Source organism: Pleurodeles waltl, chromosome 2_2, assembly GCF_031143425.1.
Source record: "Pleurodeles waltl isolate 20211129_DDA chromosome 2_2, aPleWal1.hap1.20221129, whole genome shotgun sequence".
NCBI lineage: Eukaryota > Metazoa > Chordata > Amphibia > Caudata > Salamandridae > Pleurodeles > Pleurodeles waltl.
Genome location: NC_090439.1, coordinates 1,136,194,143 through 1,136,209,351, shown reverse-complemented (window position 1 = coordinate 1,136,209,351; position 15,209 = coordinate 1,136,194,143). Strand labels below are relative to the sequence as shown.

The 15,209-nt window shown below is 45.0% G+C and overlaps 1 protein-coding gene across 1 annotated transcript in view; it reads right to left on the bottom strand.

Moving 5' to 3' along the window:
• Positions 1-216: 216 nt before the first annotated feature.
• The window catches only part of LOC138282955 (apolipoprotein L3-like), a 65,070-nt gene continuing 50,077 nt past the window's right edge, over positions 217-15,209 (bottom strand). The window contains exon 3 of the mRNA XM_069221024.1: positions 217-4,236. Coding sequence (XP_069077125.1) covers positions 3,390-4,236 — 847 coding nt within the window. The 3' untranslated portion in view covers positions 217-3,389. The remainder of the gene's footprint in view (positions 4,237-15,209) is intronic.

Here is a 15,209-nt window from a genome sequence, read left to right as displayed (position 1 = left end):
GTATGGCTTTTTCCTACTTAGGATTCAGAAACTTGTAAAAGGGCAGTCAACATCCACTACTCTCAGCGGTCGATCTGATCTTTTGGCTCAGAGAGGAGTGTGATAATCGAATTCATCAATCCCAAATTACACAGTGACAATCATGAATATAACAATGGGTCAGAAACTTCAGACACACCATGACCAGTGTGGCCAAGAATCACCACACCAAGTTAATCAGAATTTCAAAGCTTTATTCCCTATAACTACAATGCTAAGGTGACATAAATGGTGCGCAGAGCTAAATTATACAAGTAAATGTAAAATAATGGCTGACCAAAACGTCTACAGAATCTCAATCTAGACACGGCTGTAACTATCAAGCATTCTAACAGAATAACACACAATAACAATATGGTTATTTGTGCAATAGACACAGTTCTCAAGGTGCAAGCAGATGAATTTGACACAATCAGTTCTGAGGCAAGAATAATTAGTTTGCAGGCTGGGTCACCCCTATTACTATCACAAATCTGGATTGGCATGTGCGGGGACGGGCTGATGCATGCAAAAAAAGCAAAAGACAAAGAAAGACAAAAATTATTTGGAAAATGATCTAGCTAAGGAACTGCCCAAAAATGCGCTTAGGTGTGAGCTATAAGGCTGAAAGGGAAAACACAAAACAACACATTACAGGTTATACCTCTCCTTAAGCGACAGCAGACAGCAATGTTCTTCTAGAGCAGAGCAGGACATCAGCAGGCAGCGTTCGGGGCAGTGCAGAGCACGGGCTGCACGTGGGCAAGGACACTAGTTCAGTGTAAGTTGGACATAGAGGCCCGTATTTATACTTTTTTTAGCGCCGCATTTGCGCTGCTTTTTGACTCAAAACGGCGCAAACCTACAAAATACAATGGTATTTTGCAAGTTTGCGCCGTTTTTGCGTCAAAAAACGACGCAAATGCGGCGCAAAAAAAGTATAAATACGGGCCAGAATTACTGAACTGCAATCGCATCAGGACATCATTAGTGACAAGATGTCAGCATAGAGGATAGGTAGGATGATGTGCTCCTCTGCACATAATTTGGACAGACAAGAACAGAGGATGGTTTAAGAGTGTAAAACTCAAACAGAGTCTCAGAATGATCAAGAGCAGTGTCTCAAGAGAAGGTGGATAAACAAGAATGGTGAAAAGAAATAATAATGACTCTGCTTCTTGGGGACAGATTAACTACAGTTCCAAAAGTTACTAACTCTCTTCTGATTGGCCAGAGTAGATAGACTCATACAGGGTGAGATCATCTATAGCCAATCACAGCAAATCGTTTCCATCAGGTTGCAACTTCTACACTTCTTCCCATGAGTGGTAATCGGACCAGGTGACGCACATCCTTCTTCTCCATTGAGATTTTACAATTTATAATATTTTGCAACACGAGGCTTCTTTCCCAGGGAGAATAAGATGATTTCAACAGTTCCCAGCCAACAATGAATGGGCATTGTGAATACACCAGTAACTACAAAATATGAAACATTGCAAGGTCAGCTGGCCTTCACTCAGACCACTAATACAATGAAAGGTTCACTAACCCACGAACAAGCCTAAAATAGATTTCAGATCAAAGGAAACATGATGAGGCAGCATTTCTTCTGCAGGAGCGTAAAATGAATTAGGCCCAAATTCCTAATGCTAACGAGAATACATTATATTATAGTTAATGCATCTCTAAAGCCTTCTGCGCACCTTACAATTATATTCATATATGCAAAAGCAATTAATTGATTAATAAACATTTCTGCTGTATAGCTTCAGATCTGATGCAGGGATACAGTTTAACATCTGCACTTTATTTCATTACACATTAGCATCTTCATCTAAATCAATATAAATGCGATGTAATCAGTATTAATTATAATCAATTCTGATATACTTCAGGCATTGTTATTTATTGTTTCCTTCAATAATTTCATCATTAGCCTATGTAATATAAATGCACGGAATTTAATATGATTACACATCATTGTCTAAGCTGGCAGCCACAATGTCCACCACAATTTAAACACACACATCTTACAATTTATTCTAAGTTTCTTGGTTAGGCTTTTGAATGCGTTAATGTTAATGATAGAATATGCCTCCTCGTTTGCCACCAATTGATTAGCAAAACCTGATCACTGTCACAGGCTTGATGTCTATGAACCTCAAGCTGTTCACAGAGCGCTGTACTGAGCTCTTCAATCAGTACCAGGAAGGTGGTACCATGGTATGGCGAATTGCCATCCCTTTGACAGGGTTCCCTGTCCTTCACCCCTGTGTTGCGTTTCACCAGCACCCCAACTCCCCAGATCCTCCCCCCTTCATCTTTACACCTGGGCCTCTATTTCCCAATCCCTGAGTGCCATTTCCCCATTATGTGAAGTGAGGTCAAAGTTTGTGGTATCTCTGTCCTGGCATCCAGTGGTATTTCTATATTGCAAGTGATGAGAGGCGCAGGTGTTGTGCAGACAGGCTTACCATATTGGTCTGTTGGGTGGGCGTGGAGTAATGTGATTTGGTGTAGAGTGTTGTGGTCTATCATGGTGCTGTAATGTGTTGCGAGGTGTGCAATGTTTTGTGCTCAGTTATGCTGTGTTATGTGTGATGAGTAACGCATGATGTGGTATGTTAAGATGTCATAAGGTTTTGGACCATATTGCACCATATTGTGGTGCTTTCTAGTAGAGAGGTCTGTTGGTCTTGTGCGCTGTGCTGATGAAATGTTTAAGGTGGCATGGTATATAGTACAATTTTAAGTTGTGGAATAGAGTCCAGTACAGGTGGTCATGTGTGGTTTTGTGCTTTATGGTGTTGTAAGATTCTGGTCGTGTGGATTTGTGGGGTATTCTTGTAGTAGTGTTGTTTGGTGAGGTGGTGGTTATTTTGAGGGTGTTGGGGTTTGATGGTATGATGTGAAGTAGTGCAAAGTGTGACCGCAATGATGTGAAGAGATATTTGTGACAATTTGTGTTGGGATTGAGAGGCAGCTTCCTTCTTATATTTCGTATATCCCAACATTTGTCTGTCAATCAACCAAGACTAAGGGCATCAGCTGATTGCCTCATTTTTTCAATGTGCAAGAAATGGCCACAGGGTGAATATATATACTGCCATTTGTAAGCAAAGAGTTTCTGAAAGGATGTATCCCAGCACATATTGATCATGCGCGTACAGTGGAGGATGCTAAACTACTTTCCATCACAGGTTGTCAGAGCGGGTGATGTCTGGACAACCCTGGTAGCGGTTGGGCAGAACAAATAATTTGTACAGATTGCATATACATCACATGGAGATCAGGGAACGACAGGTAAGGCGCTTGTGCACACCATCTACCGCTGCTCCCTCTACTGGCCCCATTCATATGCAAAGGACTCATCCTTGCGAATCGATAAATCCGTCAAGCATCTCTGCCACATTCCGGATCTGCTTGGCAATTTCTGATGGGGCATCTTCTCTGAAATGTGTCAGATCTGTGTAAAGATTATGGACATTATAAAAAAGAAACAATGCTGATGCCACGGGCGTGACTACATCCCGACCCACCTGGGTGGTGCTTCCCTTGGGGAACTTAGCGGTTGCAAATTCAACCATTTTTACGATGGGTGTTTGGGCTTCTTCTTTGGACATTTTCTCTGTTATAATCCTAGCCATAAATCTCACTGACAGATGAACAATGCGTCTTAAAATAAATTTAAACATTTCGGTTTTCAGTGGTGGCCCATAGTTATTGAAGGACTGTATCATGTTACTGGCTGCATCACGGTAGCTCTGCTTCAGGTCTTTCTCCTTCTCCAGTTCTCGCATGCTTTGCTGTACCTTTTCGTAGCTGTCCTTCAGTGCCAGTAGCTCTTCTTCACATGCCTGAAGAATCCGACATACCCTAGATTCACATTTGGAATTACCTGCTAATTCTGCACCACTAGCAAGCATTCTGGTAAAATTACCCAGAAATGAGGCGGCGGCTCCCACACTGGTGACCAGCGAGGCTCCACCTGTAAACGGAGCTAAGACAACCCCAGATAGGCCTGCTATGCCACCAGCCACAGACATTCCAACACCGGTGGCCCTTAACAACGTGACACTGCTGTGGTTCTGGTCCATCGCATGGGCCACTTCATAAAGGCTGTTGACATGACACTTAAGGGTTTTTGATTTTACTTTCACATCCTCTGTATATTGGCCGAAGTCATTGATTAAATTTACGAGCTTCTGTAACACACTGTGGAAAATATAAAGAAAATCATGGTTAGAACAAGCTATAGCCGGATGCTCACCCGCTTGCATCACAGTTTAGAAAATGTAATGTACAGTCACGATTAATATATATATATATATATATTTTTTTTTATCTTTTTCACTGAAAAAAGCAAAGGTTACACGAACGTTAGAGTAAGGAAATAGAATTTAAAAAAACACATTGAAATTCATTTAAAGAACACAGGTTACAGGGACATTATAGCTAGGCTCACCCACGCTCACAAAGCACTGCACAACAACGGACCAGAATAGCTCAACAGACGACTCTCCTTCTACACCCGACCCGGCATCTCCGCTCCGCCGACCTCACACTCGCAACCGTCACACGCGTCCGCAGAACTACAACCAGCGATAGATCATTCTCGCACCTCGCCGCCAAAACGTGAAACACTCTTCCCACCCACCTGCGCCAGACCAAAGACCTCCTTACCTTCTGGAAACTTCTAAAGACCTGGCTGTTTGAGCAGTATTAGCACCCCCCCTTCTCCCCCTTCCCCTCCTCAGCTCCTTGAGACCCTCACGGGTGAGTAGTGCGCTTTACAAATTCCTGATTAATTGATTGACATTGTAAACATACAAAACAATAGAAATTCGCCTGTTATAGTTATCTCAAGTAACTATAACTCGTGCCCTAAGGTAACTATAACTTGCGCCACCGCCATGCGCAGATTTTTCAGGAATTTTTTTACTGCAAATATTACATTGATATTATCATTGATGTTGTCAAAGATGTCATGAGTGCTGTAATTTGTGGGGTAATTAGCAGTGCATGATGAGGGCGCGAGTTATAGTTACTTGAGATAACTCTAACAATAACAGGTTAAGCGCTAACGTGTTCTACATTTAAAATATGAGCCTAACTATAAATCCCTGTAACCTTTGGTTTTGTAGGTGAATTTCAATGTTTCTTCATTTCCATTTCCTAACTATAAGGTCCATGTAACCTTTGTTTTACTCAGTGAATTTCTCTGGTTCTTTAAACGTATAGTAATTTCAATTACTACATGTTAATTCAACCACATCCATGCACAGCCTTCGGCCATGGACGGCAGGCCCTGTGGCCAATGCCTATATTCACCAAACCATGCATAGCGCACGGCCTTCGGCCAAAAGTGCAGTTTGTGAATACTGAAAAGCAATAATCTTACTTGAAGTGTAAGTTACTACAAAAGTGCAGTTTGTGAATACTGAAAAGCAATAATCTTACTTGAAGTGTAAGTTACTACAAAAGTGCAGTTTGTTTTTGTAACGCTACACTTGTACTACAAAGTGCACTTTGTGATTCAGGCCCTCAACTGGGTGCCCCAAGACCATGTGCCTCGGCTGGGAGATGCAATTTACCTAAAGCCACCCTGTGCCAATCGTTGCACCACATAAATTCACCTAGGTGGAATGTCCAAGTCTTGGAAGAACGTTCATGTTAAAATGATGTGCAACTTAGCAAAATAATATAGGAGGCGGGGTGGGACCGCCATCTTGGAGAGGGCAATAGGCCGTGAGCAATTTCCAGACCGCTATTTGTGACCTAAGTGCAAAGCCTGTTCGAGTAAATCCTCAAGCAAATCAGGGTCTGAGTGGCAAATCCTGATTCCAAGACAGTAGAAAAAGACACCTGTCCCATTGGAGGGGCCCCCAGCTAAACCCAGTTTGCCTCTAGGGAGTCCTGGTAAATGGGGGAAAACACACAATTTCTGCCAGTTGACCTGTAAGCAAGAGGTGGCAGCAAAGTCCCTAAAAGCCTGGGCAGTACCAGTTTGGTCTCCCCAGAGGTCTGTGATATAAAGATGCTGTCAGCTTACAAAGAGACTGCTTCTGTTAGGTCAGTGAGTGGGAAACCCTGTGTCATGCCCCTGGCCCGCAGCCTTACTGCAAATGGTTCCATGACTATGGCAAACTGCGTGTGCATAGGGAAAAGTTGTTTCAAGTTCCCCTGCAGACCCTTAAAGAAGAAAAGATGAGCTTTCCCACTCAGACCCATCCGGGTGGGTGCTTATACCATATTTAATGAAGCAGATGGTGAGTGCCTCTAAACTAAAATACCTTTGGACCTCAAAAAGATAGTCCTATTGCAAGTTATTGAAGTCCTTTTCAAGGTGTAGACTTAATGAAGCTGAGTGGTGACAAAATGGCTGCCCATTTAGAGAAGCCTGTATAGTTTTCTCAGGTTCAGACAAGTATCCCTGTGGGGGATAAAGCAATCGGATCACATTGGACCAGTTGGGCCAGGTCCTTTAGGACACAAAAAGCTAGAATTTCACAAGAATTTTATAATCAGAATTGAGGATGGTTAGTGGCCTGTATGAAGCCAGGTCATTGAGAGGATACCCCCGTTTAGGCAGAGGGACAAGTAAGGCCTCGCTGGGTGACTGCGACAGAGAGCCTTCCTCCAAAGCCACAGCATTTAAGGCAGGTAGTTTGTGGGCGAGAGAGTCAGCCTAAGTATGATAAAAGTCCATCAGAGGCCATCCAAGCCAGATGGATTGCCAGCAGTAAACTCAGGTATGGCCTCTGACATTGTGAGATGTTTTGTGAGCATCAACCTCATTACATAAATCTGAGGGAACCCAGGGAAGAGGAAAATTACCAAGCAATGTAGTAATCAATGCTAAAGAAATGATTAGGCATCTATCGTGGAGGTGTTGGCAAAAATCGTAGAATACCATAAGGATGTCCCACTGCGAGAAAGCCAGAGTCTCTTCAGGCATTCTCTGCTTGGAGATGGAAGACTGAATTATGTCCTGGGTAAGAGCCTACAGTATATTCACAGCATTTGAGTCTCAAATTTACAAACAACACGAAGAGAGTTATGGAGGGCCGAATTATTTACAATTTCTCTTTTTAGGAGGCAGAAAGTACCCCCGCCTCAGTAAACTCCCTTTCATTGGATTTGTGAGTACCCGAGACCGCATAGATACAACGACTATATATAACTACTTTGAAGGCATCCTGCCCAACTGCCCATGACGAAATAGAGCCCTTGTGGTCCTCAAAATAGTAATGGATACACTCCACAAGGGTACTCTGGAAGGTGTGATCATCAACCGTGGACCCCTGTAGGTGCCAGGAGGGAACTGGGCGAGAGCCTTACTCCGGTAAGGAGAGTTAAGCAGGGGCTATGGTCCTGTAGTGAGGCCTTCTTGAATCCTCGCTGGTTCTCCGTTTTAGCTTCATTTTATATTTTACATCTTACACGTTTTAGTTGACATCACTTTTAGCAGTGACATTTTACACACTTAGGCTTGCAGGATTTATTCTAGGAATACATTGTATGTGTTGCTTGTTTTAGTTAGCCTTCTTTGGAAACTCACTCTCTCTATGCAAGACTATGAGGCATATTTATAATCCCCTAGCGCCACTGGAGCGTCACTTTAAGTGACGCTCCAGTGGCGCTAACCACTGCTCCATATTTAAAAAGAGGTGTAACGCCACTTTTTTGACGTTACGCCTCCTTGTAAATATGGCCCCCTCCGAGGCAGTATTCTGCGTCAGAGGGGCATGCAATGGGTGTTGCTGTGGGCATGCCACAGCAACACCGATTGCATTTTGACGCGGTGGCGTTAGCAAGGCACAACGAGGAGAAATACTTTTATTCCTCCTCGTTGTTTGCTTTTGTTCTGCGTGCTGCATTCTGCAGCACACATTGAAAGAGCAAAATGCCACAAATTATTGCTTATGTGCGGGACAACGCAGACATCCTTGCACAATGGTGCAAGAATGCCTGTGTTGGCAGCTCAATTTAGTGCCAGAGCAGGGGACAACACACGGGGGCACGGTATTCACTTAAATGCAGCACATCCCTGCGTTGTGAAAATGACAGAGCGCGGCACTGCCAATTTTGGCGCTGCGTCGCGCTCCGTCATTTTCCCATAAATATGGGCCTATGATTGTTTCAATAAATGTATTGAAAACCTATCTTTCTTGTGTTTCACCTGAGCATGCATGAGTATTACAATGAAAGGGTAAGATCTGTTTCCACGACCTCCTTGGGAGTCAGAGTGTCATGTTTATGTTGCCATAATCACCTTGCACCCTGGTAAGGGTAGGGGCTTGGGTGATGCACTGTGAGCTAGCCAGGAATTGGGCTGACAGTCTCTGATAGTGTGGAAGGACTCAGTCCCCACATTCTGAAGTTCTCTCGTCCTAATACGCAGTCCTATTATTTTGGTAGGAACCATGTAATATGGCACCATCAACATTGAAAGGTCAGGTACTTAGTTGACAGGTCTCCTGAGTAGTTTCCCTTGTGTGTATTCACCTTAAAATAGAGACATTCATGGTGTTAGGGATTACATCCTCATCAGCATTATAGGAAGCACCTATATTTGTCTATAGGTTGTTTAAGCTTGAACCTTTAAAAGGATATTCCACTTAAGTATTTCCCTTCCTGAATTCCATTTATCAAAATGCGAATCCAATTAATGTTCCTGCTAACTGCAGGCATGCTGTCACAGCGCATTTTAAATTGAGATGGGCTACCTAATGGGGGTGGAGATGTTACCTTTGTGGTTGAGGTTCACGATGAGTACAAAACCAAACTATTTTACTTATGGATTACTTGTCTTGCAGTTGATGCTAATACAAACACATTTCAAACATACACAGCGGCCAACGTACTGGGCCAATGCAGGCCATATCACGACTTTGACATACCTTTAACATTCCAGGAATATCATAACTGGTTCCAAGGTGCTCCTACCACATGTTTCAGAAAAAGTTAGACTGGGTCCCCTCAGCAATGATGGGGCCACATGGCCAGTTCTAGCCGGTTGCATACCATGTCCCGCCATACAGCAATTAGCTGTGGGCAATTTGCACCCTATATATAATAATTTAGCTAGACTGTACAGACGTTTATCGCAGTTTGTTATGCGTATATTAACAGCTGCCCCAGCCAGGGCTTCTCAAGCTGTTCAACAACAATTGGCTACACCTGGGATTAACCCAATAACTATCAATGCTATAATGGGTAAAGTCCCCACCAGATGGGAGAAATTTCTGTTCTGGATTGCTCAAAAAACAAACCAGCTTGAAACAGAATTCTCACAATGTGCTTGCCACTTGGGATGGTTCCCTCCATTGACGACTGTGCCACATGGGGTACAGTTTTTGCTGCGATAGATACCATGGGATAAACAAATAAGTAATGAAGAAAAGACAATGTCACTGGAAGAATCTTAACAACCGAAGAGCTCTGACAAACATTATAATTTACTTAACTGTGACACTTTAAAACAAGCCAACAGATATCAGTACATAAATACACGCCCTTCTTGTTCCTTTCAGGTCTCATCTGTCAATGAATCTGAGAGAGAGGGCCAGTGAGAGTGCACACAACATGAGTATTTGAAACCGAAAGAGGACTTCCAACGCTCATCTGACATCATCATAATAAAAGTAGAGAAACTTCAGCAACAAAAACCCCAATTGAAAAAGAAGAAGGTGGTGTGAATTTCAGCGCAATATGCCACACATACTGAGAACATAACTACAGAATAGAGTGTGGGCAGTGACTCTGCTGGACAGGGTGGCAGAGGTCACAATAGTTCACCAGAATCTTCAAGAGTTTCTGGATGCGAAAGCAACTAATGACTTTATAGAAGATGAAACCCCAGAACAGAGGGTCACCCCTCCCGAAAGATTGTACAATTATATATAGAGATTGAGGGTGACATAATGCGCACAATAAAAGTAGTATTCTGGGAAACTTTAATACTTAGCTATGACATTCTCTTGGCTGAAAAGGATTGGCCACCAGAGTTTGTTAGAACCCTCCCACAAGGGGAAGATGTAATATTATCATCTTTCTCGATCCTTGTTCCTGAAGAAGATAAACAAGCATATGCTGCAGAATAGGCCCTTGCACAAGCCCCTGCACTGTACCGCAACCATGTGGGCTGGGAAAAGGGCTCACCTTACCGACACTTAAACAGTCATTAAAGCACTTTTTTGATACAAAATTCACACAGCACAACGTTAATGAACAATATTGTCCATGAACAATACAAAACAATGTTTCATATTTCCAACGGGTTTTTCTGCCAAAACATAGCACCTGAAAGCAAGGATCTCACCGCTTTTTAAATGCTCTCGACCCACAGCATCATGTTTGTCTGCTTCCTCAAGGGTATAAGAAAAGCCCAGGACTGTTTGCGACCGAGTTACATCAATATTGCATTATATTGATCCAGAAGCGTTGTTCTATGTTGATGATATACATCTCACGGATGGTGACTTAAACACACACCTAGCCAGGGAATTCAGCTAGCAAGGGTAGATCGCATTGTTTTGGGGTTTACTGAACATGCCTACATACTCAATTTAAAAAAAACAAATATTGTTTTTCTCGGTGTCCTATTTTTAGGACACAAGTTATCACATGAGGGAAAGAGCCTGGTACCACACTTCCTAGAGAAGTGTGCCCTATTACAGCCACCAAATACTATTAAAAACTACAACCCTTGTTAGGATTTTTTAATTTTGGCAGAACATACATTCCAGATTATGCGCAACGCATATAAAATTTGTACGATTTAATCCATCCAGACTCCTCTAGCAAACACTGGACACCAGAACACATACACATTCTCAGGTCATTACAGACTGACATGCTTGCAGCACAACACTTATGTACACGTGTAAATAAAACAAATTTGGTCATCCTTACAATACCGGGTGCCATTGGTTTCTCCTATGTCACATTCAATGAGGGTGACCCAGTGCCGACTGCATTTAAATCGCATCTATATTCCAATGCAGAGATGTGTTTTGCGTCCACTGAAAAATACTGACTGCAGTTCAGATGACTGTATTAAATAAAAGACTAGTGGCTCAAGGGAAATGCATAATTGCCATTACATCCATCCCAGCCTTACAGGCTGTCACAAAAACAAGTGTTCCAAATGTGAAATCCTTACATCCTAGATGGATACAATGGCCCACTTCCCTAACGGCTACTGATGTAGACTATATCTTTGACCCTACACTACAAGCTCAGGAATTTCTCCAACATGAACAAGACTACTCCATGCCCACCAATGTATTGCCTCTTGATCAGTATAAATATATAATATATACTGAGGTTCAGCTCAGCCTGCCATAGGCACTAAAGACCAATACTCGACGGCTTTCGCAGCTTTTTATGCAGTAATGAGGGATGGAAAATCCCACCCTCAACAAACCTGTATTCAATCCTAAAGGGATTGCACTGCACAAGTAGCTGAATCAAAAGCTTTGATTTTGGCAGAAAAATATACAGATCTAGAATTCCCCACTCTTATAGCGCTACAAAGCCTCCGGGTAGTTTGGCGCTATATAAAACACAATAACATAACATAACATAGTGTGTGATTCGTATTACTGTGTCCAGTCTTTTAATGCAAACTTGTATTATTGGCATCAGAAAGGATTCATAGACTCAAAAGGGAATAATATAAAGCATAAAGGCCCTCATTACAACATTGGCGGTAAAAGCCGCTTTCCGCCGTGCAGAAGACCGCCAATACACCGCCGCGGCCGCGGAATTCCGCCACAGCTATTATGACCCACATCTCGGAATCTGCCGAAATGCAGACACTCACACAAGTCCGCCACACCAAAGGTCAGTGATAAACTGGCGAAAACAAAACCTCCACCGTCACGCCAACAGAAACATGCCCATGCTATTACGACCCAAGAATCCACGCGGCGGTCTTTCAACCGCGGTATTCCATTGGCGGTACACACCGCCACGCTCAAAATACACACACATCTCCAAAACACCGCCACATTGGACAATTCGATTTACACACACCTGATACACATACAAACACCACTCCCACACACCCATTACAATATAAAACACACATCCACATCACACACAAACCCCTACCACCAAAAATTATAGACGAAGGCGACAGAGAGAGCACAGCATAGACAACCCCACCACACAGAGGCACACAACACCATCACCCACACAACATCCACGCACAAAACACCACACAACACTACACATCGCCACACTCATCACCACATACACCACCCCATGGCACGGCAAAGACACCCCAGGTTCTCGGAGGAGGAGCTCAGGGTCATGGTGGAGGAAATCGTATGGGTAGAGCCACAGCTATTTGGATCACAGGTGCAGCACACCTCCATTGCAAGGAAGATGGAGCTATGGCGAAGAATAGTCGACAGGGTCAACGCAGAGGGACAGCACCCAAGAAATCAGGACGACATCAGGAAGAGGTGGAACGACCTACGGGGGAAGGTGCGTTCCGTGGTCTCCAGGCACAGTACAGCGGACTGTCGGCGGACCCCCACCCCTTCCCCCACAACTAACATGGGAGGAGCAGGTCTTGACCATTATGCATCCAGAGGGCCTCGGAGAAGTCGGTGGAGGAATGGACACTGGTAAGTCAAATCTTAAAAATCATATCCCCCACCCTACCTGCATGCTATCACACACCCCCACCCTCACCCTCACCCCTCCCCTATCACTCCAACTCCTCACTAGTGTACTAATAACACAAACCACCCATCCCAACACCAAGCCCTGGATGACACAACAAAGCATGGACACTCATCACTAAAGCATGCCCACTGCACCTACCCATAACACCCCCTAACCATCATCACACAAGCCCCCACACAGGAATGCTAGCACTGGGGTACACGCTCACCCACCCATTGCACACCATGACACACACAGATGCAATAATCATGCTTTTACACCCCTGCAGGACCACTACCTAACGTCACCACACATGAGGATCCAGACATCTCTACCCCACCCACAGAAGAGGCCCACAGTGATGACAGCAGCTCTGGCCAACTGGATCCAGATGACCACCCCGGACCATCGTGGGCCTCGGGACAGTCGGTTCCCCTCGCACAGGCACAGCCCAACACAGACCTTCCACCCTCTGGAAACACCAGTACAGCACCCACCCAGCGGGCCCATACCTCCGTCCCCAGGACACGTCAATCAGCTGTGTGTCCACCACTACAGGGAACCCAGGATAACCCACCACCCCAACAACAACAGGGACCTGGGGGCAGTGGTAGTGGGCACACGGTCCAGGGGACAGAGGCCCAGGAACACAGGGGAACTGGGAGGGCTGCTGTGCGACAGGGGGCGGACAGGCCAAGGGAACCCACTCTCCATGAGGCCCTTTCCTCCATCATGGGAGCATACCACCACTCCCAGGAGACGATGGCTACGGTCCTGGCGAGAGGAGACCCAGCGCCTGCAGGAGGAACAGTATTTGGGCTTCAGGGAGGAACTCAGAACCATCAGCTCCGCCCTGGGCACCATCGTAGTGGTGCTGAAGTACATACAGAACACCATGAGGGACACCGTGGCACTCCAAGGGGCCCCTGACACTAGCATGGACGATGAACTGCCCACCACCTCCGCAGGCGCTAGTGGACAGGACGCCCCGCCACAGGACAACCATAACAGCACCCCACCCCCTGCAGACGGTGAACCACCCCGCAAGTGGTCCCTGAGATCCAGGAATAGGACAGAGCACGATGGCAAGACCCCCGCCAAGAAATGAGACCACCCTGATTGTCATCCCACTGTCCCACTTTGTCACCCTGTCCATAATTAAACTGCCCCAGCTCCACTTCCTATGCCCATATGGGCAATGCACCTGTGAGACTAATAGAATAGACTCTGCCATGGACATTCCTCCACCATCACCCATCACCATTTTACCACCCCCTCCAATAATTAGCACTTCAATAAACACCCTTGAAGCACAAAAATCTCTGGAGTCAGTCTGTGATTTTGAAAATGTGTATTAGCTATGACAATGACAAAATCCGTTCGAAAATGTAATGTCAACATACCTATGTCACACATCACAAGTCCATGAAGGATGCGAGCAGATGACACACGTTGGTAACTACACCTGTGAAACCGTAATGGAAATGTACAACTCAGTTACCAAATACTGCTTGAAATTGACAGACAGGATAAAGGTAGAAGTGTGAAAGTAAATGTAGTAGTCAAGAAAGTGTTCTCACCTGTGTGTCACTGGAAATATTGCTGTATGGCTGAGTCCCTGTTGTCAATGTCTTCTTCCTCTGCTTCCTCCTCATCACTGTCCACAGGCTCCACAGCTGCCACAACACCGTCATCTGGACCATCCTCCTGCAGAAAAGGCACCTGGCGTCGCAAAGCAAAGCAAGATTGTGAAGCATAGAGCAGGCGATGATGATCTGGCACACCTTCCTTGGTGAGTAGAATAGGGAACCACCTGTCATATGGAGGCACCTGAACCTGGCCTTCGGGAGGCCGAAGGTGCGTTCGATCACCCTCCTAGTCTGCCCATGGGCCTCATTGTAGCGTTCCTCTGCCCTGGTCCTGTGATTCCTCACTGGGGTCAATAGCCATGACAGGTTGGGGTAACCAGAGTCCCCTAATAGCCACACCCGGTGCCTCTGGAGTTGACCCATCACATAAGGGATGCTGCTATTCCGCAGGATGTAGGCGTCATGCACAGAATGAGGGAACATAGCATTTACCTAGGAGATGTACTGGTCTGCCAAACATACCATCTGTACATTCATGGAATGATAACTCTTCCGGTTCCTGTACACCTGTTCACTCCTGTGGGGGGGGGGGGGGACCAGAGCTACATGGGTCCCATCAATGGCACCTATGATGTTGGGGATATGTCCAAGGGCATAGAAGTCACCTTTAACTGTAGCCAAATCCTCCACCTGAGGGAAAACGATGTAGCTCCTCGTGTGTTTCAGAAGGGCAGACAACACTCTGGACAACACGTTGGAAAACATATGCTGGGACATCCCTGATGCCATGGCCACTGTTGTTTGAAATGACCCACTTGCTAGGAAATGGAGCACTGATAGCACCTGCACTTGAGGCGGGATTCCTGTGGGATGGCGGATTGGTGACATAAGGTCTGGCTCCAACTGGGTACACAGTTC